Below are 26315 nucleotides of genomic sequence, written 5' to 3'. Positions count from 1 at the left end.
ATGTGCTGCTCAGACCCCTCAGGAGGACTCATCGCCTCCACGCGGGCAGCGCTGCTGGCCGGCGGCCCTGGGCTGTCAACGTCCGCGGGCATCGCCTCACCCGACCCCCCGGCGTAAGTCACCTCGCCCAAGGTCACAGCCTTCCCGGGCCACTTGCGTCCAGTGACTGTGCGACACGGGTTATCAAGGCTCAGCAGTCTCAGCGCCCCCCATCCCCGCCCCCAGGTCCACAGCCCCATGGGGGTGGGTCGGCTGAGGCCGTGCACGGCAGCTCCACCTTGCCCCGCTTCCTTCTGCCCCTTCCACAGGTCTTGATCCCCACGACACTCCCTAAAAATGGCCTGCACATCAAATGCCGCCTCCTGGCCTGCTTCCGGAGAACCCAGCCTGCCACGAAGGCCCCGTCCCGCCGCCGATACTGAAGCTTCCTAGCCTCCCCGCTCGCCCTGCTCCGAGCTCACTGGCCTCCGATGTTTCCTCCTGAGGACCGGTGGGCTCCGGCTTTAAGGTCCTGGCAGAGATGTTCCTTCTGCCTGGGACACACCTCCCCAGATACCTGCACTGCTGCTTCCCTCACCTCCTTCCAGCTTTGCTTAAATGTCACCTTCTAAATGAGCCTCCCTGACAACAGAGAAAAAGATTCTCATCTTCTCCTGATGCATTTGCTTACCTTTCCAGGTACTGATTTCACTTGAAAGAAATGACTTCACTCACTTACAAGAGTTGGAAAATTACTGTTTTAAATACATAAAGGCAGAGCAATGGTTAAAAAAAAAAAAAACACGGGCTCTGGACTCAGACCTGGGCCTGAGTGCCTAGCGCTGCCACTCTGCAGTTGTGTGGCTCCACCCCTGGTGGCCTCGGCTCCTTTACCTGTGCAGTGGGGATACTGATATTACATAGACTCTTAGAATGGTTGTGAGGATTAGTTGACTTTATGTACACAGCAGGCTGTGAAAACTATAAAGGGGCGTATAAATACTGGTAATTATTGACAGATGACCCCAGGAACCGTGCATACCAAAAAACCCACTGAGAGTACATTTGCATCCTGGCTTAAGGTCAGAGTCCTAGGAAATAAACTTTTCAGCTCTGTTCAACCCTGAGTAGACTGAGAACTTCCAGCAAAGCAGAAAGGGCTGGGCAAGGATCACCCCGAGGGCACAGAGCCTGCCTAGCCAACATCACCGAGAACCCGGAAGAGTTACCAACCGCTAGTCTTCTTATGTGGTACAAAATCCTAATATTTTGCTCTTCTTGCACTGACTTTACTTACTTCAGACTTTATTCTAATCTCTAAGGTCCTTGTGAAAAAAAAAAAAGCACATAGGATTTCAAATATCTAGGTCTCTATATGTTTAACAGAAGAGCTTTAAACTTTAAAACCAGCCATATGTCTGGTTATTTGAGATTAGAGACTGAAATCTTTTCATGTGTATTTTTATACACACGAAAAGTTTTTATATTTATTTCTCTTTCTGTGATGCAGAATAACTGTACTTGGCCTAAAAATAAAACAATGGCTCCTCCAAAATCTCAACTGATTTTATGTTTTCTTCCATTCATTTTTCATTTACTGGAGTGAAATGTCCTTGCCTGTAACCTCGAATCCAGCAGCTTGACTGATTTCAGAGGGTGTGCTGGAGACCCACCCTGCCAAGCAGAGAAGACAGACCACCAATAAGCTGGCACTAATGAAGCCACAATAATCTAACATTGACCATTACCTTCTCTGTCTGCCTAGTCAGATTTATTTGTAGAGCCCACTATAGTCCATTTCATTATTTCTAAAGAGAGAATCACATAAGCTTATGTTTAAAACATTTTAGACATACTATTATTAAAAACCATCATTCTACAGTTATACATTAACAATAATTGCACCATTTATTAAGATGATAATAATTATAAATAGTACTATAGAAAGATAAGGAAAGCAGACATTGTCCTAACCAATTACCACACAGAATGGCTTTGCCATCCTATACACCTGTGTGCTATATCTGGGAAAATCCCTGTCTGGGGCAAGGTGCGTGTGCGTGTGCGTGTGCGTGTGCGTGTGCGTGTGTGTGTGTGTGTGTGTGTGTGTCCCCTCGGGAAAGTCAGCTATATCAGATCATCCAGGTTTTTTGTTAAAGCAATAATAATCACTAGAAATTGCCTTCCCTTTCCAAGTCCTCCTCTGAGGATATCATGCACTCCTCCAATTTTTCTTCATAGCTTTATACAACTTAATATTCAGGCTAGGGAAACTGGAAATCTCCTCCAGGTTAAACAACTCCTTAAATCTATCTACAAATTTATTTTCCTTCTCCAACCTGAATTTCATGACCCAGAGGATGACGGTGGTTTCTTTGCACAGATGGTCAAAAGTAATGAGGAGTTCTTCCAGAAATGGATGAGCATAGACAACATCGGCCGCCAGGATGTAGTCAAAGTTGCTGGAAGCCTTGGGAAAGTTCTTGTCTAAAGCTACACCCCAGGAGAGCTCTTTAACCTGAGGCAAATGCTTACATTTCATTTTGGTGTTTTGGGAAATATTATATTGCAGGTTTCCAAGTAACTCAGGTAAATCTGTGGCAGACACGTGTGCACCTGGGAAACAAAGGACAGTAGGAAAAGTAACCTTCATGGGATAAGGTAAAGCAATTAGGTTTCAAGCCACCATGCACTTTACAATTCTGCACAAATGCTAACCTCATGTCAAGGACTGGTCAGTACACACAGGAGGGAAATCCCTTCAAAATGGATGCTAAGGCACCTTCATGCCTCTCCTTACAAACAATTAGATTCCCCAGGCACTTCTGCACTCTGCTGCATTTTTCTGTTCTCCTGGTTTTTTGTCTGTCTTGTTTTGTTATTGTTGCTGTTATTTTCTATTTATCTACTTAAAAAATCAAGAAAAAGGGAAATTCAAAGTATTTGGTACCCTCATTGGAACAATCAGATGTCACAATTGAAAGATGAAAGGGTTCTTCACTAAAAGAAGTCTGAGCCCCAGTCATGTGAGACCAAACGGGTGTATATAACACTGGGGATCGTTATCGTTGACCAGGAAGTGCTCAAGTGTGAGAAATGGAGGGAGGAGAGAAGACTTTTCAATGTCATTACATAGAAAGTATCAGGACACCCATGTTCATGCCCACATGTAGTGCTCATACAACCAAAGATCAGCTGGACCCCATTATAAGTCTTTTCAGCTGGACCCCATTATAAGTCTGTCTCTTCCCATTAAGAGATGTTAAAACCTAGCTACAACCCACATATAGTGCTCATACAACCAAAGATCATAGACACAGGACAGAATGCTCAGATGAAGAAGAGATAAACAATCCCCAAGGTAAAAGTGAATACTGGTGGTCATTGTCAGGAAGAAATCAGAAAGCAAAAACCAATAAAATTTGGCCCTTAGAGTGAACTTTGAGCAGTAGCAGAGCCTGAAAACAATGTGTAAATAAGCCTAGGATTGGCTGTTTCTACATCATCAGACATGAAAGAAGAAATGGAAGGGAAGTCTAGTTCAGCCCAGACTGGTTTACAGCCCATTCTTCACCCAAGATGGCAAGTTTCTCTGGCCACTGACTGTATTTTCTGGAACATATTAAAATGGGAGGAAAATAAGCATTTCATTGGTAGAATCACAAAGATATGAATCTCTACATTCTAGTGGGGTGGGTGGGTCTATCATTTTTCACAAATCTTTTTAAAATCCCAAGATAAGGAAGGACCCCCTCTGTCCCCCGACCCTGTCCATAGGAATAGAATCTATCTGACTATTAAGATCTTTGTGTCTAGAGAGGTAAATATCATCACTGACTAAACAAAGTTTCCACCTTTTGATATTTGTTTCAAGTTATAGGAGCAGACCAAAAGGATCAAACCATAATTCAAAAAGACACATGCACCCCAATGTTCATTGCAGCACCATTTACAATAACCTAGGTGTCCACTGACAGATGAATGGATAAAGAAGATGTGGTACATATGTACAATGTAATATTACTCAGCCATAAAAAGGAACGAAACCGGGTCATTTGTAGAGATGTGAATGGACCTAGAGTCTGTCATACAGAGTGAAGTAAGCAAGAAAGGGAAAAACAAATATCGTATATTAACACGATGTATTATGTATGTGGAATCTAGAAAAATGGTACAGGTGAACCCGTACCGTTCCAGGGCAGGAATAGAGAAACAGACGTAGAGAACAGACATGTGGACACAGTGGGGAAGGGGAGGGTGGGATGAATTTGGGGATTAGGTTTGACATAAATACACTACCATGTGTAAAATAAATAGTGGGTACCTGCACTATAGCACAGGGAGCTCAGCTCAGTGCTCTGTGATGACCTAGATGGGTGGGATGGGGGGCAGGGAGGTCCAAGAGGGAGAAGATATATGTATACATACAGCTGATTCACTTTGTTGTACAGCAGAAACTAACACACTGTAAAGCAATTATACTCCAATAAAAAAATATTTTTTAATTATGAATGAACAACTTCCCAAAACACAAATTCTGCTCTTAAATGAGGAAGCCTTCAGGAATAAATCCAATATGCCTCTGACACTGTCCATACTAAATGGAATGGTGACTTTAGAAAGCAATATCAAGACAGAGCAATCTAAAAATTATATTTGGAGAGGACTTCAAGGGTCTTATATTTCCTCAGTGTTTAGAAAGTTGTAAACTGCTAAATCTTGAATTCCTCTCAAGATTTTAGAGTGGCAGGTGTGCACTTCTGAAGATGAAGGAAATCAGGACAGATGTGGGCAGCACACATCAGAGAAGGCAGCTAAATTAAGGCCATGAAATAGATAACAGGAACAAAAAAGACTGAACTGAAGCAGGCTCAGGCTTACATATAGACAATCACTTTTAGTTGGAAAAGAAGATGCTGGTGGAAGAACAAGGGATTGCAAAAGAAAAATGGAAATAACTGAGAAAATTGATGGACAAATGCCTAAACTTAGAAGCAGACGTGATTTCTCATACTCGTTCTCTATTCTAACAGATGCTTTTTCATAAAAGCATAGGACTTCAACACCCAAAAGGAATATACAAGTACATGGGAATGTTGAAATGGGGCTAAAATTTAAATAAAGATCGTCTGAGTCCGCATAGTCAGCTCTGCCTATGCCTAGTATTTCACACGTCCTCCAGCAGTCAGGATGCTGGGGTGCACATCCCAGTTATCCAGGATAAAAATCCAGCTTCCCAGAAAACCAAATGGGTGACTTTAACATCAGTTTCCTGATAAAGCCCATTCAACAAATTAAGGGGTTAAAAATAGGCCTAGGTCATAGTAAACTGGATAGTAAAAGCAACTAATGATACAGGATCATGGAATTCGCTGATCCCACTCAATCAAAAACACCTGCTTACCAAGTAAACTTGCCACGATGGAGACTAACCCTGTTCCAGCTCCAATTTCAATCACATTTTTGTCAACCATGTTATACTGCTTTACATTTGTTTCCAGAAAATAGCATAGAACAAGGGCCTATGAAAATTCAAAAAAAGAAAAAAGTAGTGCTTGGCAAGTAATCACAGAAAGTAAAATTAAACTCTATTAGATAAATACCCCACGAACGCTATGATGCGTATGTGAGCCCATGTGAGTGCATGTGTGCATCCATACACATCACTACAGAAAATCATCCACAGAAGTACATCCTTCAATAGGTTCAACACTTAGGATAGGAAAAGTCCTTGGGGATTGTTGGGGAGAAAAGAGAACTAAGAATATAGAGTTCAGTTACTTAGGCTTGATTATCCTTAAAAGCAGCAACTTCTAATAATAACAGTCATTTTAAAGAAGTGTGTGGGGTTTCCCTGGTGGCGCAGTGGTTAAGAATCCGCCTGCCAATGCAGGGGACACAGGTTCAAGCCCTGGTCCCGGAAGATCCCACATGCCGCGGAACAAGTAAGCCCATGCGCCACAACTACTGAGCCTGCGCTCTAGAGCCCGTGAGCCACAACCACCGAGCCCGCGTGCCGCAACTACTGAAGCCCGCATGCCTAGAGCCCGTGCTCTGCAACAAGAGAAGCCACCACAATGAGAAGCCCATGCACGGCAACAAAGAGTAGCCCCCGCTCACCACAACTAGAGAAAGTCTGCGCACAGCAACGAAGACCCAACGCAGCCAAAAATAAATAAATTTATAAAAGAGGAAAAAAAAGAAGTGTGTGTTTGGGATTGAGGCAGACAGTGGGGGGAGGGGGTCTGCACCCTTCATAGGACAATTGATAAATAAGTGGTGGTCTTTTAGAATATTCTGCGTGTTGAGACTGAAATGGATTTCATTATAATTGGTTAACTCAAATGGAACCAGTTAAATGGGGAATTAAAATGTTTACTATTCTAAACTTCTGTGACTTATAGTCACAAAAAACTGAAGGTGTAAACAACACTCTTTATTAACGCTACAAATCAGAAATAGAATTCATTGGTAAAAGCATCTTCCCTATTTCGTGATTTCTAAATTTTAGTGTTGTTTGAGGTCACAAAAGAGAACCATGGAGCCTCCTTTCTCCTTCCAAACAGTATATAATAACGAACAACATTGGATGAGAACTCATTGAAATGCAGCAAACTTTGTATGAATTCATACCGATGGCCAAACAACAGCACCGTAACAATCCATGGCTTCAGTAATCCGAATCTCATGACCAACGAAATGAAATCCCTCCCAGGAGATGGCTGTTACTAAAGTTGGAACAAAACACCTCTGCATGATCTCTGCAACCACTTTCCTGTCATCATCGGCTTCTCTGTTCTCTGAAAGGAGGGGGAAAAAAAAACAACAAGGCAGTGGTTGTGGTACTAAACCATAGCGAAGGAGAACCTGATGGAGGTGCAGTATCTCTACTTATGCTAAGTTCCTTTTGAATAGGCACTGATTTTAGGTGCAACATAATAATAGTAAGGTAAGCTATTTGAAAATAACTCAACAGAAGCTAATATTTCATACATCAGGATAGCAACATCCTTCCGAATTTCACTGAGGTTGAAATCACCAATAGACATTTCTGAAATGCTATGTGAAATAAAAAATAACTGATATACTTTTTTAAAAAGCAATGTATTTTAAAGGCTACCAATCTATTCACAGAGCAAAAGAAAGATTGGTGATGGAATCTAAGATCTCAACTATTCGTATTGGCTACACAGTGTGATGCCAATTATTTGAAATAATGGAATAGTAGCAGATCTTTTATGACCTGGCTTTATCCAGACAAAAGACATTTGATACCATCCAACAATATACCCTTGTATTATTTTATTATTACTTATTTTATATTATTATTTGGTGACAACTCATGGCATCTTAACATCCACAATATCACGTATGTTTCATAAGCAACATCAACCACCAATTACTGAGCACATACTTCACAGGCCAGACCACGGTAAATATGTATACAATATTTCTCGTAATTTTTGCAACAACTTGTGAGGTAGGCATTATTATTTGCACTTTTACAGATAATGAAACTAAGACTCAGAGGGCTTTGTCAGCTTGACCAAGCTCATGCAAATTGTAAATGAAGGAGCCAAAATTTGAGCTCCTTTTTGGTTGCTCCAAAGCCCCTCTCTGCACTATTAAAAAGCTATGATATAATTTTTAAAAATCCAGTTGTCTCTAAGAATTCAGAAACTAGTTATGGGGCTTCCCTGGTGGTGCAGTGGTTGAGAGTCCGCCTGCCAATGCAGGGGACACGGCTTCGTGCCCCGGTCTGGAAAGATCCCACATGCCGTGGAGCGGCTAGGCCCGTGAGCCATGGCCGCTGAGCCAGCGCGTCCGGAGCCTGTGCTCCGCAAAGGCAGAGGCCCGCGTACCGCAAAAAAAAAAAAACTAGTTATGGAGCAAGATACACATCTCTCTCTAAGCCTCCATTTCCCTGTTTGTAAAATGTGAAAGATAAAAGAACCTACATCAAATAGTGTTGGAAGATTTAAATGAGATGATGTATATAATGTGCTTAGCACTTTGTTACATAGAGTTCAATAAATTATTATAATTATTGTCATTGTAACTGTTATTATATTTTGGTCATGAAACTAAATGATAAAACAAGATCACCACATAAACAAAAATATTGGATTGTGTGGTACTTGATTGAAAATTCTATAGTTACTTGTAGAAGCAGTGAGTAGAATGGTGGTTACCAGGGGCAGGGGGTGGGGGAAATGTGGAGATGTAGGTCAAAGGATACAAAGTTTGTAAGATGAATAAGTGCTGGAGATCTAATGTACAGCACCATGACTACAGTTAATAATAATGTGCTGTATACTTGAAATTTGCTAAAAGAGTAGATCTTAAATGTTCTCTCACACACACAAAAAAATTAAAGAAAATGGTAACAATGTGATGTGGAGTCTATGTATCTATACGTGGAGGATAAATTATAGATTAGAGGTATTTACCGCAGAATGGTGACATCACTGTGAACTGAGAAAGTAAGATTGTTACTCCAAAGAAGGGACTGGGAGCTTTAAGATGAAGAGGCATCTTTGAACAGCCCTAGTTGGGGAATAATCCAGGAAACAGATGAGGTTATACATTAGAACACTCTGGCACATTTTCTCATGTCTTCCTCCTTTTCTAGTCCCTTACTAGCTTCTCCTTGCAAGACAGGAGAAGCCATTCATCTGATTAGCAGCTTAAAATGTGGATTGGACCACGGTTTTTCCTAGTGTGAGGGGTAGCTGTGCCTTAAAATGTCAGCCCTCATGTGCTGATACCCCCTTCCCACCTCCCTTCATGAGGTAGGCTGAGCTGGGCAAAGCCCTGCCTCAGAGAGAACTTAACCCAATAAGAGTATCTAGGGCTGCAGTCCTTTATTTTCAAGTAGAATAGAATCATTGCTTACATCTAGATGACATGTTAAATGTCTGCCATTCTAAACACGTCTTTCAAAATTCTTGTACACACCTCAAGGCTGAAATTACATTCAGCAGTCCCAAATTCATACTTGCTGTTTTGAAATATTTTTTAGTACAAGATATAAAAGATGATATGAATAAATGGAGAGAGGCTCTATACACAAATGGGGTGACTTATACTATAAAAATGTCATATATATTCAATACAAAATCAATCATAATTCCAGTTAGCTTTTTTAAGAAACTTGATATACTCACTCCAAAACTTAAATGGAAGAATAAACATCCATAAAGAGTTAACTTTGTAAAAGAAGAATAAGAGGTAGGAGAATATCTGCCTTATTAGATATTTAGGTATACCACAAAGCCATAGTAACAAAAACAGTATGGTATTGTTGCAAGAGATAAATGGACCACTGGGCAAAATAGGGATCTCAGAGACAAATCCATGTAGATAGAGGGGGTGGGTTAGCTGCCACATTATATGGAGAAAAATAAAACTGGATCTCTACGTAAAATCTTTTATAAAGGCAGATTCCAGAGGGATTAAAGACCAAATGTAAGAGGAAAAAAAAATTTAATAGTGTAAGATGATATCTTTGTGAAAGTAGGGAGGAGAGAACCTTCTTAAAATCTGCAATACCCAAAAGTGATGAATATTCTTATATCAAAAGTGAAGATTTCTATTCTGTGAATGAAGATTAAAAGTGTGGATGAGATTAAAAGATGACAGATGAGAAAAGATCTTCTACAATGTCTAAGACTGAAAAGAGATAATATCTCAAATATACAAGAAATCTGTATAACCTCCAAATTGACAAGAAGAAAGATAGTAACCACAATGAAAAATAAGCAAAGGAGATAAACTGGCAGATTACAGAAGATGAAACCAAAAAAGCCACAAAGCAACATGGAAATGTTCCAACTCAGATATAGACAGATTAAAACAAGGTATCTCTTATACTCATTAAACTAACAAAAATTAGAAGCTGGACAGTGCTGAGTGATAGGGGGCTTGTGGGAATGGCAGAACCTCAGGTACCACTGGTGAGAATACAGAATGTTGCAGTCATTCTGGAGAGCAATCTAAGGTATTTTGTTAATCTAAGGTATTTTGTAGGACATTTTGTATAATGTCCTACAATCCAGCAATCCTGCCCCCACCCCCAAATTTTTACACAAGTCCTTAAATGGATATGCATGAAAATATTTATCAAAGATACATATCAAACACACTAGAATGGTTGCCAGGAGGGAGGTGGAAAAGGAAAGGAAGTAGGAAATGCGTAAAAGAAGAATAGATGAATGGATGAATGAATGAATGAGACAAAATACAGAGAGATATACATACAACAGTGGGGCCTTTCTGAGATGATGAACATGCACCATGTAAGAACGTGAAAGCCTCAAGAGACTTTCCAATTTCTCCACGGCACTGAGGCAAGAACGAGAGTGAGGGGTCTTGAGTCTCTGAGTCCTAAGGGAAGATGTAGTTGTCAAACTGTCCTATGAGCTCCAATAACATCATTTCCTAGCATTCGAGGAATATAGTGGAAAGATGGAGGTAAATTAAGTTTGCCCATGTTGGAAAATTCCTTCAGTGGCCATAATCCAGCAGGGACATTCAGCCAAGATGATTTCCAGTCCTAAATTCTGTGATCCCTTCACAGAGCCCTGTCTAGGATCCAGACAGAACCAAGCATTCTCCAAAGGACTCTAATCTCACTGCGTGCCACAGAGGGGCCCCCCTCTACCACCCACTCTATCACCACCACAAACACTGACCTTTGGTAGAGATGCAGAGAAAACAAAGAGATGAAAAACGGATAGTCTTCAGCATGAGTCACCTCTTCTAATATATTTCACTATATTTCTCCTTAAACTACGGCATGTATTCACATTCACAGGAAGAGCTCTAAGAACCAAATAATACTGGTAATATGTTGTATTTGAACTTTAACTTTCACTTCACTAGATTCCCTTGCCTTGCTAAGATGGGGCGTGGAGGGGCAGCTTTTGCTCTGGAAGTTCTTTAGGGAAAAGCAGAGAACATTAATTGCTTCCTTGACCTTTAGCTGAATATGCCCTCTTGGGCCTCCTTGCAAACCCCTTGTAAATGCAGCACTTCTTTGACAAGTCACCTAACGTATCAGGGATTAATAGATGTTAGAGTACACTAAATCCCAGGAGCGTCTCCTAAAGTTCCAATCATTGTTCTAAAAACTTTGCCAGTGAATATCTACAGTTACCACACTGACATCTCCGACTTTGCACTTTCTTTTAAAGGTTAGTTGACCAGATCAGTGCTGCTGTCCCAACAACTACAGTGTAATAACAAATGATTCCTGTTTTTTCACTATCTTTCTAAATAAACAGAGCTAGTCATTTTTTTTTAAAGAATGACATCTTTACTTCTATATAGAAATGAGATTAAAAATATATATGTGAATATATTGCATAATCAAAAATGACTTACACCCCTCCAAAATAATCTTCCAAGAGATTTCATGAAACAACAGTAACCACTATTAATTGCACATACACTCTAAAAGAACACAATTCTATCCATCGTACATGGTCATTTGAAATTAGTCATACACCTAGGATGACCACATATCCTTTAGAAAACATTATCAAGCTGAAGAAAATTTAACTGACAGTGTTTTAGTATTCTCTTTGGCATTTAAAGACTATGTAACTACCACTCATTCTGTAAGAAGAGACACTCATAAAAAATAGCATAATTTATAGCAGGAAACCAAAATATACTGAACTTGGCTACTTGAAATAATTTGTCTAGATGTAATACGCTGGATTTTAAAAGCAAATGTACACACACGAACAATTATGTCCATCTTAAAACTTTGCTGTTTTTCAGCATTAACTTCTATTTAAAGATTTTGAGGTAAGAATTTTTTTTTGGCTGTGCCTTGCAGCTTGCAGGGTCTTAATTCCATGACCAGGGATTGAACCCCGGCCCACTGCAGTGAAAGCACCGACTCCTAACCACCGGACCGCCAGGCAACTCCCTGAGGTAACAATTTTAACCGTAGTTATTCACTTAAATCGAAAGACAAGTTTAGTGTTTTAGCAATATCACCACCCATTTCAAGGTTGATGACAAGAACCGTTGGACAGGAATCTAACGCAAAGAGCTGCACTATTACAAAGGTGTCCCTAATGTCACCTTGTTGTAATAACAGGGGGACATCTATGCTCCAAACATAATACACAAAGAGTGGGCCCCTCGAAGTGCATGCTTAGTTATTTGTTGATTATGGGATTGAATCTTGAGAAGGTTAATGAAAGACTGGATATTCTTTGGTTTTTAGGTAAGATTTGAACAGCAACTTTCCCCAAAAATTAACAGCATTATCACACAACGGAATTCTGATTTACACTTCTGAAGAATAATTTTTCCATACATATTCTCTGCTTGTTATCTAGTACTTAGGCCTCAGGATAAATAACTAAAATGAGGAAATGTTACACAAAATGTTGGATTTGGTTTCCCGGTATAAAAATCAGAAAACTTCTGATATCTATACCATTAGATAAGAGCTATCTACTAGAATCTTAGAGTATTATTTTATTAATGAATTTAATACTGAACACAAATATTAAAACAGATTGTAAATAAAACATAATCAAGAAAGTATTACATTTATGTTGCTCTCTTAGGCTTATCTATTTTAATGCTTTTTTATACATAAAAAGGCTTAACACCATTTTCCTGCTATTAAATCTTTGCTGATAGCGAATAAAATCTACCAGGTTCTCTTGTTCTCCAGAGAATTAAAGGGGTTTCAAGTATGAAGTAAAAATTAGCAAGATTCTGCCCTTCACGATGATATTTTTCTTAAGAGGAAAATTCGACAGTCAATTGATTTCCAAGGCTGGATTGTAAGAAGCCTTCAAAAATAGAGGCTCTGTCTGTATTCTTCTCTTTTATATTTTTAAGGTCAATAACAGCAATAATAAATGGAAGGGTCAAATCACAGAAATAGATGAAAAGAAAAAAAATTCTTTAATAGCTATGACAAGTGAATTCAAGCTTCCATTTGAGGGCTGTCACAGAAACCTGTCTGTGAAATTTAAAGTAAAAACCCCTCAACGAAATGAAAGACACTGTCATTCAATCGAATCTTCTATTCAAAGACGAATGTCATGTGCTTCTTAGAAATACCTAGAGAATTTTTTTTAAAGATGTTAAAGATATTTTCAGATTAGTGAATGGTCACAGGTAAACCTGAAAGCTACAATTCTGAATGCCTCAGCAATGTCAAGGTCTCGGGCCCTTATGTTGAAACTAATTCTTGAGACATTTTCACAAATGTTTTTTGTCTGGATGTCCACGTACTTTCAAGAATAAAGAGAAGCTGTAACTTTCATCACGTGGCTCAAATGATAGCTACAATTACCAAAGAAAGAAAATTCATTTTTTTACTGACACTGCTCAGGATGCAAGTGGGAAAAAAACAGAACCAAATCTAGTTGTACCCAGAGCCTACTGCTGGGATCGTACCGGGGAGAGACAATTAAACAGATGCCAATGAAGTGTGATAAGTGGAATAAAAGAAATATTTCTGAGGTGCTATGGGAAGCACCGCTGCTTGGTCAAATCAGGAGAAGCATCCTCAAGGAGGAGACATTTGAGTTGAGGTGGAGGGAAGGGGAAGGCTGCCAGGCGGAGAAGGAAGGAAGCAAGGTCAAGGGAGACGCAACACTGCCAGGGTGTGGAGGCCAGCTTGAGAGCCTGGAAGGACCGGGGAGCTGGTGTACAAGCTGGTGCAGAAAATAAGCCTGAAGAAAGGCTGGGATCAGACCTGTGGGCAATGTTGACCTTTCTTCTACAAGGTGAACAGGAGCCAATAAAAATCATTAGGACAAGAACTGACACAATCAAAATTGGTATTTGAGAATCGACTTCTGGCAGCAGCAGCTGAGGCTACGTTAGAACCTAAAGGGAAGACGTAATAATGTAGACAAAAGATGCAAGAGTCTGAAGTGAGGCAGCAGCCCTGGGTCTGGGAGCCAAGCGTGAATTTGTGAGTTCTTGAGGCAGTGGTAGACGCCCCGTCGAGGGCAATAAGTGACGTTCAAACTTGACATTCTGCCCTGAGTTTTGAAGATATCTGAGGCAGAGAATCATGTTTGAGTTATTTTTATTCAATACATGGAACATTTATTAGTCTTATCTAGCAGATACTTATTCAGGTTACTTTTTAAACATGTAAAACATGTCGATGGATGATTTTCACATTAATAATTATGCGGCTATAGTATTCCAACTAGTATATTAATATATTAACTCAAGACTCTAGTTTGGTATGTTTCTTAAGCAGCAATAGAATTACTCAAACTTCCTTCTTCCTCTGTTGAGGCAATGTTGCTTATAAAGGCCATATTTTCCATTAATCCAACTCTGTAAAGATTTATGAAGATCCTTGTGAAAGACTTAGTGCTATCCCTAAGTAATACATTGTATCTGGTCCTGAAAAGAGTCAACTGACTAGTGGCTAGAAATACAAGCTCATCCCTAATGAGTAGATTTTAAGTCCAGCCATTAGGCCTCAGTTATAGCTAATTCATTCGTTCCCTCATTTACTGAGTACATGGGCACTGTGAATACAAAGACAGAGCAACATATAAGTGGTCGAATAGAGACTTAACTAGTTAACTCAAAAACAGAAAGAGAAAGCTCCATGCCTCAGAGAGCTCAGCAAAGAATGACCTGAGACTCGATGACTATGGGTTTGTAAGTCAGATAAAAGAAGGCAAGATACGCCGTACGTAGGCATCTACATGTGCAGAAGCCCACTGGCAAAAGACTCTTGACCAATTTTCCAATTTAGGAAACTCTGAGAACTTGAATATAGGATAAGTGGCGGTCATAGCATGAGATAAAACACTGTGTGCCATGCTAAGAAGTCTTGATTTTATCCTACAGGAAACACTGAGGCACTGAAGAATTTTAGGGAGGAGGAGAATGTGACAAGATGTTAATTTTTAAAAAGATCATGTATCTGTGGATAAAGAAAGGGAGCCAGCCCAGGGTTGGGGAGGCCAGTTAGAAGGCAGTTACAACAGTCAAGAGAAGAAATAAGCAAGATGATGCTGCAAACAGGGGGTGAGGGGTAGAGAAACATATTAGGAGGTAAAGATCAACGGGATGTGATGGTGACGGGTGTGGGGAAAGGGGAAAGACTGGCATGATTCCAGGTTTTGGGGTAGCCGGAGAAATGATGTTGCCATAAACTGAGATAGAAAATACAGGCGGAGGGGCAAATCTGCAAAAGCAAAATTATTTTTTAATGCATCTGGATCCGCCATCTGGCACGCTGGCTACAGAGGTGTGCTGCTTGGATTAAGAGAACGTGCTGCAGCAGGTTCACCTGGCTCCTCGGACGCCAGGCTTCCCCCGGGCTGCCTCTAAGCCGGCCCCTCTCCCGCTGCAGAGGACGCTCGTCCAGGGGGCAGCTCTGTGGGGTGACTCCCTGTGGGCCTGCCCAAGACTTTCCCAGAGCTGTGATGCGGCCTCTGCTCACCTGGACCTGCAGTGATGCGAAGGCTCTCCCGGCCTTCTTCTGCTCCTTCCTCCTTTACCCTCCATAGACATTTCCTCCAATAAATCTCGCGCATGTTAAATCCCATTCTGGCATCTGCTTCCTGAAGGAACCGAACTAACACAAGGCAGAATGGAGGACGTCTAGTAAGCAGCTGGAAGGACAGATCTGGGAGTCACTGTGCATGGGAATCACTGCGCCTCTGGTTAGTACAAATCTGTTCCAAGGCTGCAGACCCTGAGGAGTGTTCTTTATAACACACTGCTACTTGTGCTAACAGCCGGAGAGCCGCCGTTGGCAAGAGTAGGCAACCTAAGAGATTCGGAATAGTTAACGTGGATGAGGTTTTAGACGGTTTAGATTATAATGCAACATTAGAAACCATAGACAGAGGAATTTTTAGCATCCACTACAGTCCTAACTTTAATCTGTGCATAACTAAGTGACATCCTATAATTCTTTGGATCTTCAGGCCAGTGTTGAAATACAAGAACTGGGCTGTGGGTTTGCTCCATCCTTTCCAAGCACAAGATGACTAAGTATAAACAGTTAGGACAGGAAAAGTCACTACCCTACAGTACTTGAGAACTGAGTGTTCTACTGGTTAGTGGGAGCCTTTCCAGCAAAATGCAATCTGACTCTGTCCCAGTGGCACACACTTCATCCCCTTAGCACTGTGCCTATGAATGTATTTTTAAAGCTTCAGCTGACAATGTAGGTGATTATGGGCTGCGTCTGTTCATGTTGTAAACTATTTTCTTGTTAGTTCTGTCTCCACCTTACCTTGAACTTCTTCCATAGCCTTTGTAATTTGCCAAATTATCATATGCAAAGTTGAAACCAAGCATTATGGTAATGATAATGATGACATTTTATTCATAAACTGCAGAGAAACTGCATCTTCATTCAAATCATCTAAATGGCTGGATTCTCTAAGTGATTATGACTTTAAATGTTTAGATTTGCAAAAATTACTACAGCAAAACCGTACATGTTTAAGCCACATAGGCTGCCAACACTGGGCATACACCCAGCTCTCTTGGCCTAAAGACATGCTCACCTAGGTAGAGGCCACCTGGTATGCCTAAAAAAGGCGAAGAAAACAGGACTCTAGTCCTTAGAAAATATCCACAGTGTAAAGGAGAAAGAGAAAGAAGCCAGGACAAGTAAATTTGTACTACAACTGTTCTACAAAACCATGGTAATAATTCTTCTAGTCTATGTCAAGAGCATATGTCTGCACTTTTTATCTCAAGACAGTGGGGTAGTTATATTATGTAATCTATGTAAAGTCATACTTGATATTTAGGATGATGTAAAAAACAGTGGGTCAATTCCAAATAATTCCACTGGTGGTAGAATTCAACCTTAAATTCTCCTTACCACAAGAGGTCAAAATACATTATTATTTGCTTCTAATGAATACATCAGAGGGACCATAAGCACAGTCTAGAAATATTTTATAGTCTAAAATCATTTTTCATGGAAGCATTTGTAAAAAACCTTTAGTTTTACATAAAACTATTTTATCTCTCTTGCAATCTTCCTATCTGAAAAGAAATAACCACAAAATCACAATCATATATTTAGTGTACAGCACTTGGGGAAAATTTTATTCCACTTTTCCAGATTAAAAAAAAAAAACCTCTAAATACCTAGCAAGTCTATATATTTGATTTATTATCTGTCAAAATTATCTCTAACATATCATCAGGCCCACAGGTATAGCAGGGGACATTAAACATTATTAGAGATAGTTACAGGTTAGCAAACACAAGCCAAGATATAACATGCAATTGATAAAAGTCCTAGCTCTCTTTATGACATCAGCGAACACTGCAAAGGTAAACATTTACATTCTGTTGTCTTCTTAGAATTGGCCAAATTACATAAGGAAACATAAAATAATTTACCTTTTTGAGCTTTGAGATCCATTAAGCGATGAACTAAGGGATGGCTATATATTGATGCTTTCTTGATCATTTCTTGAAAACTAGGCAAATAATACATTAAAATATCAAATGGTAATAATTAATTCAAAATGTGTGTTAAGTGCTTTCATATTTACCTAATAAAGTTTAACATCAAATACAGCAGAGAAAATTATATTAAAATATCTTATTAATAAATCATGATTTTAAAAAGAGTGCACTGAAATGCAATCTATCTAGTACAACCAAAATTCAGGGTCAGAAATTTTAGAAGCTCCTGGAAAAAGAAAACATGTTCTTCACCAGAGACCACCTCAGCTATCATGAAGCAAGGCATCATCTTTATACTGACTAGTCAGAGAGCGATCCTAAAACTTAAGAGGTGATTGAAACATTGGGAGAGAATGGGTTTCATTCAGTGTAGTGAAAACCATAGCATTAATCTAAAACAAAGCTTCCTACATAGTAATAGATGCAGAGTCGCTCTCATCCGTGGTCATCAGTATGTACCCAGGGGCAAAGAGCCCAACCACCAGATGGTTTTTTTAAGTAGCTTCTTCTTTAAAAAGAAATCCATACAATCTCAGCAAACACATTTAAAATTAAAGAAATTCAAGTATTTTATGCCTCTCAAGCAGAGCATATCATGTGAATAAGCTTAAACAAGCTGTAATTCCAACTTTGGAAAACAACAATTTGATGTTCTAGGTATCAGGTTTTGAATCATTTAATAATCACTGTACTACCATGAATTTATATTCATTCCTTTCTTCTAAGGCTCCCAAAACACATTTCATAATCAACACGTTTTTCTTTACAATATGCTCAGTAAATTAGGAGACAAATTATTTTCCCTACAGTTTACAAACAAGAAAAATCAAAGGTTACATGGCTAAACAGTAGCCCAAGTGGTCACCCATTTTGTTCCCAATTTAGTTTCTCTTCCATTAAAGAAAGCAGTCTTTATGACACGTGCCTACCTGAAGGTCAACATTTATTAAATGTTAAGTCTGGACATACCTATATATATGAGTTAGCTGAGTTTCTAGACGGTTATAAAGTATCATCCACAACTTTTGCTTTGCTGATGAGACCTCTGATGGTGCCTGAAAGGCGAGCACCAAAGCACGCAGTTTACTACTGTACACACTGGCAGCGAGTCCTCACAGAGAACTAATCCTGACAGCTGCAGCTTCACAGCCTCTGATCATACAGCAGTGAGGCTGGAACGCCCATAAATAAGGGGGTTGAAAAATGTAAGTAGGCACATTCCACGTGAGTGTCTCGTGAACAGAGCAAGAGCCAACAGGTAAGTAAAAACATTCCTGCAAGTGAGTGAAGGCTATCAGGGCAAAGCGATTATTTTTAACTTTGATGCCAGGAGTTATCTAAGAGTCCACAGCTATGACGTCCTGTGAAACGGAGGCCATGTGTTTTTCAGGTCACCTGTCTGGGTACAAACACTATTTTTAGAATCAGACAACCACACCAGAATGTTTGAGAGTGTGTGTGCAGCAATGATCTGGACGCAGGAATTATATTTCCACAGTTCCTTCCTACTCAGAGTGAATAGGAAGGCTGAGGGTGTATGTCGCCTGTGCACCTGCTCATGTGCATTTAGGACTGCATCTCAGAGGACAAATTAATTCCCCCGATCACTGAAAATAGCCTGAATAAGAAGTTATTACAGGTAATGAAATCGAGCAATATTGTAAAGTTAAACTTAGGAGTGTGGGTACAGCTTCTAAGAAATACTTCACATACCATGATGGACGGAGGTCACGTTAATGTATCAGACAGGACTAGTGGTCTGGGAGCCTGATTTTAGTCATTCCTGTCCATAATTAGTCTGTGATTTTTAGGCATTGACTCAGTGTGTTTCTTGGCTTCCTCATCTATAAAGCAGAGACATAAAAAGTACATAATATCTATTTGTGAAATGAATATGGTAGGTAAAAAACATCCTGGAAACTGCAAAATCCTAAATGATGAAAACAATTATTCATAGGCAGCTAATTCTGGGCAGAGGACACACTCCCTTTTTTGGGTCTTTTTAAAACAAGAATTAAGAATTATTTGGAACATAAAAACCACCTGTCTTCTCCCACAAGTTATTTAAAAGATCAAGAAACCTCAGTGCTGGATTCCCTAAGAAGCAGAATATCTAAATGAATCATCTAAACCGACATGATGACAATGATTATTTGTTTCATTGAACGGTTAAAAAGAAGTACACAGAGACTTCTGCCTCCCAGTATAACTAGAAAAGCACATTTTACACACACACACACACACACACACATACCTGTTACAAGGCATCAGACAGCTTCCGAGGCAGCCAAGAATTCCATGCTTTTGCTGATTATTGGTGTAAAGGGGCTGAGAAGCCCAAGAGAGGAACACAAGAAAGGACACCAGCAGAGCTTTAGCTAGGGAGACAAGTGAACTAGGGAGACAAGGGAATAGTGTTTGGAGCTGGCGAGGCTGCCAGGAATTGGGAGCCCAAGATCCCAGAAAGAAGGGACAGAGAAGTAAGCCTGACACTCAGCACTGACTTTTCATTCAAGGTATTTGCACAGTAAGATGTTTAGGGCAAGATGCTAATTTTCCAAGCATAATGTGGCTAAAAACAGAGCAAAGCTCAAAAGACGAGAGAAACACCCCAGCAGACAGTTAGTATCCCTGGAAAACTACTTTTTAGAAATGGGAGGAAACTAGGAGATGGAGTCTTACAAAGACTAGCCTTGCATCCACTTGGTCCTGATTGAAGTAAAATAACGTTCCCCTCTGCTGCCTGCCAGAATACCTTCTGGAATCCTCTCCAGAGGAAGATGCACAAGATCCACAATCTTCTATACGTAACGTCCAGCATTCATTCAAAGTTTACTAGTCAACTACTAGGAAACAAACCCACACGTAAGCCAGATATTGGAGCTTTTTGACACAGACTTTAAAGTAATTGTGATTAAGATATTATAAAAAATAGATGACAAGAATTACACCAGAGAACTGGAATCTACAAGTCAAATAGAACTGAAAATAGAATAAATGAAATAAAGAGCTCCACAGCTGAGTATAACAGCAAATATAAAGAAAGCAAAAGAAAAAATTAATAAGCTGAAAGATAATTTTATAGAAAAAGTATATGATGGTCACCATCCTAAGTAAGTTACAGGTGTCCTACTTACTTTGAATAATGATAAATTTGCTTTGCTGCTGTTTGTCTTTAACAGGCAACCTATTTTCTAGGTAATATAAGCACGCTGAATTTTGAATTAGAAGATTAGAGTTCAGGTCACAATTGTTTCCTACTAGTTGGGTGAATTTGGTAAAGTCAGTTAACATCTGTAAACTTGTTTCTTCCCTTGTAAAAGGATATACCTTGGTTGCAGGGTTAAGAAGAAAAAAAGGTATAGTATCAAACAGTTCTGTAAATACTGTATTTATGGCATAAGCTACTAATGATTTTTTTCCAAACTTCTATCTTTATTAGCGTACGGACGAGTAAACAGGCTTTTTTGCAAACATATCTAGGTCTTCTATTAATGGATCCGAATATCTATTTTTCCTCTCTTTCTGGATACATAGCCCATGTAGAGATTACTTTTCTGAGTGCTCCTAGTATATGGTCAGTTCAGTTCAACAGGATGGGAGCTGAAGTGATTTTTCTAGTCACCCTTAACATAAGACATTCGGCTCACCCAAGGACTCTGGTTCTTTCCTCTTCCAGCAGGTTGAAACGCAGATGTAGCCGTGACCCGGTATAGACCACTGAAGCAGTACAGCAGCCTAGGGGATGGCTGAACCTGGGACCCTGAATGACATCAAGGTGCACAACTGCCTTACCAGCTCAGACTGGCCAGACTGTTGACTGAGAGGTAACGTTCCAGCGTTTAGGCCACTGCATGTGAACATCTCTTTGCTACAGCAGCTTAGCCTTCACCCCAGCTACTGCAGTGCAGGACAAATGTCAATTACCTATGAAAGGCAACAAAATTAAATTTTAGAAAAACGACTGCTTTTCTACCTACAAACACATATGCAGAAAACTCCCAATTATAAGTAGCTTTGAGAAATGAGAATAACAAGAAAAAGTTAATGTCTCTCTCCCCAACCCTTCCCCAAAAGCGTTCTGCTTTAAATACCTCCAGAGAAAAGAAGCATTAAGAAAAGACTTGAGTTTATGTGGAAGTCAGTGTTGATTTTAGTAGAAAGCTGTCAGAGAAGACTGAAGCAGAAGACATTTCAAATTAGGAAGGAATAAATAACGAGCAAAGAAAAGCAGCAGCTGTAGTCCAAGTATTTGAGAAGTTTGACTGAAATGTAAATATAAATGAATATAAATATATTTATATAAATAAGATGAATATAAATATATTTTCTTCTCGTCTAGGTCGGAAAGTCAGAGGAAACGCACATTGAGTGAGTACTGATCAACAGAAATCCTTTTTCCCTTTTTAATGTTGTCAGAAAGCATCAGATGTTGTATAATAATAGAAACATGAGGTTTCCCTGGTGGCGCAGTGGTTGAGAGTCCGCCTACCGATGCAGGGGACGCGGGTTCATGCCCCGGTCCGGAAGGATCCCACATGCCGCAGAGCAGCTGGGCCCGTGAGCCATGGCCACTGAGCCTGCGCGTCCGGAGCCTGTGCTCCGCAAGGGGAGAGGCCACAGCACTGAGAGGCCCGTGTACCGCAAAAAAAAAAAAAAATAATAATAATAATAGAAACATGAACAGACAAAGCCTGTAAATACAAGGAAATATTCAATGAAGTGGAAAACACTAGAAAAAGGTAATATATTTAAAAATAAATGTCGAGTTTAACGTCCACATTTTTAAAAACCACACAACAAAGACTGTGCAAATACTCTGAATTTTATTATTTCCTCACAACAAATTCATGACGAAATGTTAAGCTGTACCCAGTTAGAGAGAATACATGTGTATTTAGGTGTCTTTAGATTTTCCTCTTCCTTCCTCTCGTACTTCTCCGTTTCCCCTTTTTCTTCCCAAACACAGACCTGGCGGTCACCAGGACGGGCTCTGCCTTCTCTCCGTCATCATCGCTGGAGCTGCCTGTGGTGGCACCTCCGTCTCTCCTGGGAGGAGGCTGCACTGTGCTCTGTGCATCTGAAGAGCTGACTTTTGACTCTACAGCTGCTTTTCCCCTTTGCATGTTCGCTACAGGGAAATATTCCTTATCCTCACTTGAAGAGGCATCAGATGACTGCGAGAGGTAGGCCTCCCCCAAAAACCCACCACATTCATGCCCCCGTTTAGAATCCGAAAGCCTCTTTCTTTTCGGGCTGGATGACTCTTTCCATCTACTTGTTGTGCCTCTCTTCTGGGTTTCTCCTTCTGCCTTATCGAGGAACTCAGAGTCTTTCTCCATGGCAACAGAAACTGCTTCTATTTCACTGGCTGCTTCTTCTCTTTCTTTTCTCAGCATACATGTCACAGCTCTGTTAAGTCTCTGGCTCTTAATACCCTTAGCCTCCTGTTTCTCCTGTTGAGCTAATCTAAAGAAAGAATCAATTCGGAGCTGCGTCTAAAAAAATGAAATAAAATAATAATAACTCAGACAAGTAAGTAAACTTTCTAAAGCAAATCAAAGAAATCCACCCTGATTACTGGCATTGGATGACTCTTTCAGAAAATACTAATTCATTCTCTCTCAAAAGCCGATCTCCCCCAAATGAATGACTGGCAGCAAATTTTACTTTCAAGATCGTACTTAAAGCAGTACATGTACCACCTCCGTCAACTAAGCCCTCCGCCCACATACCAAGTAGGAAATCCCTTCCTTGGCATTGAAAGAGAGTTAAATATTTTTCAGGGGCCAAATATATCATCTTCTTTTAGAGCAACACAACTTCATGGGGTCTGTTTCTAAATTCTACTCTTCCCTTCTTTTAAAAACATTGTCATCATATGATACCTTCAGGAAGAAACTTCACAGTATTATATATTAGGAGTCGTAAGAAATATTCTTGACTTCCGTTCAGCAAATCCACTTTCAGGAAGACATTCTTTAAAAATAGTTACATTTCAGAAAAGTCACATGCCTGATGTTCACCACAGCATTACATACGAAAACCTGAAAATTCAAGGTCTACTAAGTGAAGTGAACCAAGTTAAATCTCTGACAAAATGTAATCTGGCCATCTGAAACAATGAAGGCCATGCAATACACAGAAAAAAAACTTACCTTCACCAGTGAATGGGGGCTTTATTTATAACAAATTGCACTTATGTCTGATAATAAATATATGTGGGACGGAGGGGAAAAATAAGAGAAAATGGACGTAAATGTTAACATCCATATTAGAGGAAGCAAACAATGAGTTAATTCATTTTTTTCACTTTCTAATTTTGGGGAAATAAACTTATATTAACGTCTACAATGAAAAGGGAGAATAGTATTACCACAAAACTTATCTGAAATTAAGGAGTAATCAGTCACTATGCCAACTAGCTTTCCTGGTCGGTGGGCGTACAATGTTTCCAGTACAGAAAGTCGTCAAACAACGCGAAAGTTTCTGGAAAGGTGGTCTACCTCAGTTTTTTGTTTGTTTGTTTGTTTTTCCAAAATCAACCCAATCTAATGGAAAAGGATTTAACTTGAACATGTATCTTGCAGGATCTGGTCTGAATTCCACTGAATGGTTTCCCTGTATGTATGTTTTGTGGGCCGCCTCTGGGGTGGGAGGAGGTCTCTGTGTGGGCAGGAACACACTCAGGGATAAAGCGAGATGCTGTTACCTACCTAAGGGAACTGAGGGTCATCTCTCCTGCCAGTACACTATGACTGAATTAGTACCTTTGATGATTCATTTACAGAATTTAAGAATATTAGTACTTGAAGACACTTAATAATCAGAACTGCTTTGGACTGGGCACTTCTTAAACTTTTTAAAAATGAAAATAGCTCTAAAAGGGTAAAATATTTAACCATAAACACCTTACTACGCAATCCATTATTAGATTGTTTTTCTCGAAGTCAGAGTGAATACAAAAGGATATCAAAGTTCAGCCCTAAGAGTGAAAGTGGAAAATGAAGACAAAGTCCAGCTTTCCCGTTTTCTGTTTTCCTCTGTTCTCTTACTGAAGTACAATAATTTTTAAATGTATGTTACGTGCTCTAAAATAAAAGTAACTAGTCTTTAACAGCTGGCCCTCACAGCCTTCCTAACTTTACTCTCTATCCTGAACTTAGGAAAAGAGCTGCCATGATTACCTGCTGGACATTCAGTTGCTTTAATACAGGAAACAGAAAGTCATCTGTCTTCATCCTGTTCCAGCCAAAATACCGCTGACAAAATATGCAGGCAGTTAAGACTCATACATGTTTTTAAAGACATTTAAACAAGTGATAAATAAAAAGGTCCAAAGAAGCCACCCTTGATTCCATTCCCCATGTCTCCAAAGATTTTCTTATTTATAAAGATTAAAATGATAAAAGAAAAGAATAACAAAGCAAATTATTCCAACATAATCATCTGGCACGATGTTCTTATAAATATCCTCTAAGATAAAAGATATTCAACTCTCATTTTAGGACATCAAAGACTCATGACTATGAAAAAAGGTTAATCTAGAATAAAAACAAATTTCTGATATCACATATATTTCTTTTTTCTTTGTGAAAAGATGTAGTTAGAGTAATACTATGGCAAACTTTTAAACATCTATCCAAATGATTATTTAAATATGCAGAAAGGAACAGTAATAGAAAGAATAAAACTAATAATCTTTTCTATTCTTTCAGAATGAATACTTAAGTATGTAGTGTATCTATGAATGCTTATCACTACTTACTTGAAATAAAGATTCTCTTTAAAACTAAAAAGATGATTCACAGTAACTAAAACATGGCAGCAACTCAAGTGTCCATCAACAGATGAATGGATAAGCAAAATACGACATTACATACAATGGAACAGTATTCAGCCTTAAAAAGGAAGGAAATTCTGACACATGCTACAACTTGGATGAAACTTGAAGACATTATGCTAAGTGAAGTAAGCCAGTCACAAAAAGACCTAAACTGTATGGTTCCACTTATATGAGGAACATAGTCAGAGTAGTCAACATCACAGGGACAGAAAGTAGAATGGTGGTGGCCAGGGGCTGGGGGAGGGGAACGGGGGAGTTAGTGTTTAACAGGGATAGAGTTTCAGTTTCACAAGATGAAAAGAATATGGGGATGAATGGTGGTGACAGTGACACAACAATGTGAATGTATTTAATAACCACTGAATGGTATGTTTAAAATGGTTCAGATGGTAAATCGTATGTTATGTGTATTTTACCACAAAAAAAAAAAATTAAGGAGAGAGAGAAAGGAACAGAAAGGAGCATCTTAGCTCACGGAATATTTTAAAAAAAACTGATCCAAGTTCATGTCCCGTAAGTTTTATACCAAAACACATATTTGACTTGATATTCCTGAGGTTTGAGGAAGGGAAAGGATATTCTCTAATCTTCTCGAGATCAGGTTTGCCCCACAGAAACGACCCCTTGGACTCATCCACCACAGGCTTGAGGTAAGCGTCTGCCACGGCCGGGTTAGGGAAGCCAGGTGTGAGCTGCAACTTGCGTAACTTTTTTTTCACTTTGGTGTCATAAGGATTAGGTCTTATCTTCTTATTCTTTTGAGCTCCATGCCACCACTCGCTACAAGGCAAAGGAAACAAACCTTCGTGAAGCAGTAAGACCTTCTGGCAGATGCATCGCAGACAAAGGGCTAAACGTAAAGTTCAGAGACGTAAACTCAAGTCCCGCCCAACTCCAGAACAAAGCCTATGACTTACAGAATGACAATGGTGTCTTTCTCGTGTGATTAACACAGTATACAATGAGGCAATCACTGACTGACCCCTTCCTCTGGGCTTGGCACTGTGTTAACTGCTCTACAGGCCCCATCATC

At 39.6% G+C, this 26315-nt stretch overlaps 2 protein-coding genes across 7 annotated transcripts in view; both read right to left on the bottom strand.

Moving 5' to 3' along the window:
- Positions 1 to 2191: 2191 nt before the first annotated feature.
- On the bottom strand, positions 2192 to 20604 carry LOC307176591 (protein-lysine methyltransferase METTL21E-like; the record flags this gene model as incomplete). The annotated part of the gene is made up of 6 exons (XM_079902923.1): positions 19150 to 20604; positions 17368 to 17447; positions 16515 to 16538; positions 6613 to 6779; positions 5384 to 5501; positions 2192 to 2595 (listed from the first exon to the last, which is right to left on the bottom strand). Exons 2-6 carry the CDS (start codon positions 17435 to 17437, stop codon positions 2192 to 2194), a joined length of 783 nt encoding a protein of 260 aa, XP_079759049.1. The 5' UTR covers positions 17438 to 17447; positions 19150 to 20604.
- Positions 19110 to 26315, bottom strand: part of ERCC5 (ERCC excision repair 5, endonuclease) — a 32466-nt gene continuing 25260 nt past the window's right edge. For 2 of the 6 annotated variants that reach the window (XM_079902908.1, XM_079902909.1), the window contains 3 exons: positions 25862 to 26062; positions 24624 to 24708; positions 22087 to 22934 (listed from right to left, as the gene is read on the bottom strand). In XM_079902908.1, the coding sequence (XP_079759034.1) occupies positions 22344 to 22934; positions 24624 to 24708; positions 25862 to 26062 (877 nt within the window). In that variant the 3' untranslated portion in view covers positions 22087 to 22343. Of the gene's footprint in view, positions 19281 to 20573; positions 21364 to 22086; positions 22935 to 23293; positions 23484 to 24623; positions 24709 to 25861; positions 26063 to 26315 lie in introns of those variants that run through there. The other 4 variants (XR_013824844.1, XR_013824845.1, XM_079902910.1 and 1 more) reach the window with 4 other exon arrangements.

Source organism: Stenella coeruleoalba, assembly GCF_951394435.1.
Source record: "Stenella coeruleoalba genome assembly, chromosome: 18".
In the NCBI taxonomy this organism is placed as follows: Eukaryota; Metazoa; Chordata; class Mammalia; order Artiodactyla; family Delphinidae; genus Stenella; species Stenella coeruleoalba.
Note: the sequence above shows the minus strand (reverse complement) of the source record. Positions and strands in the feature narration are given on the sequence as shown.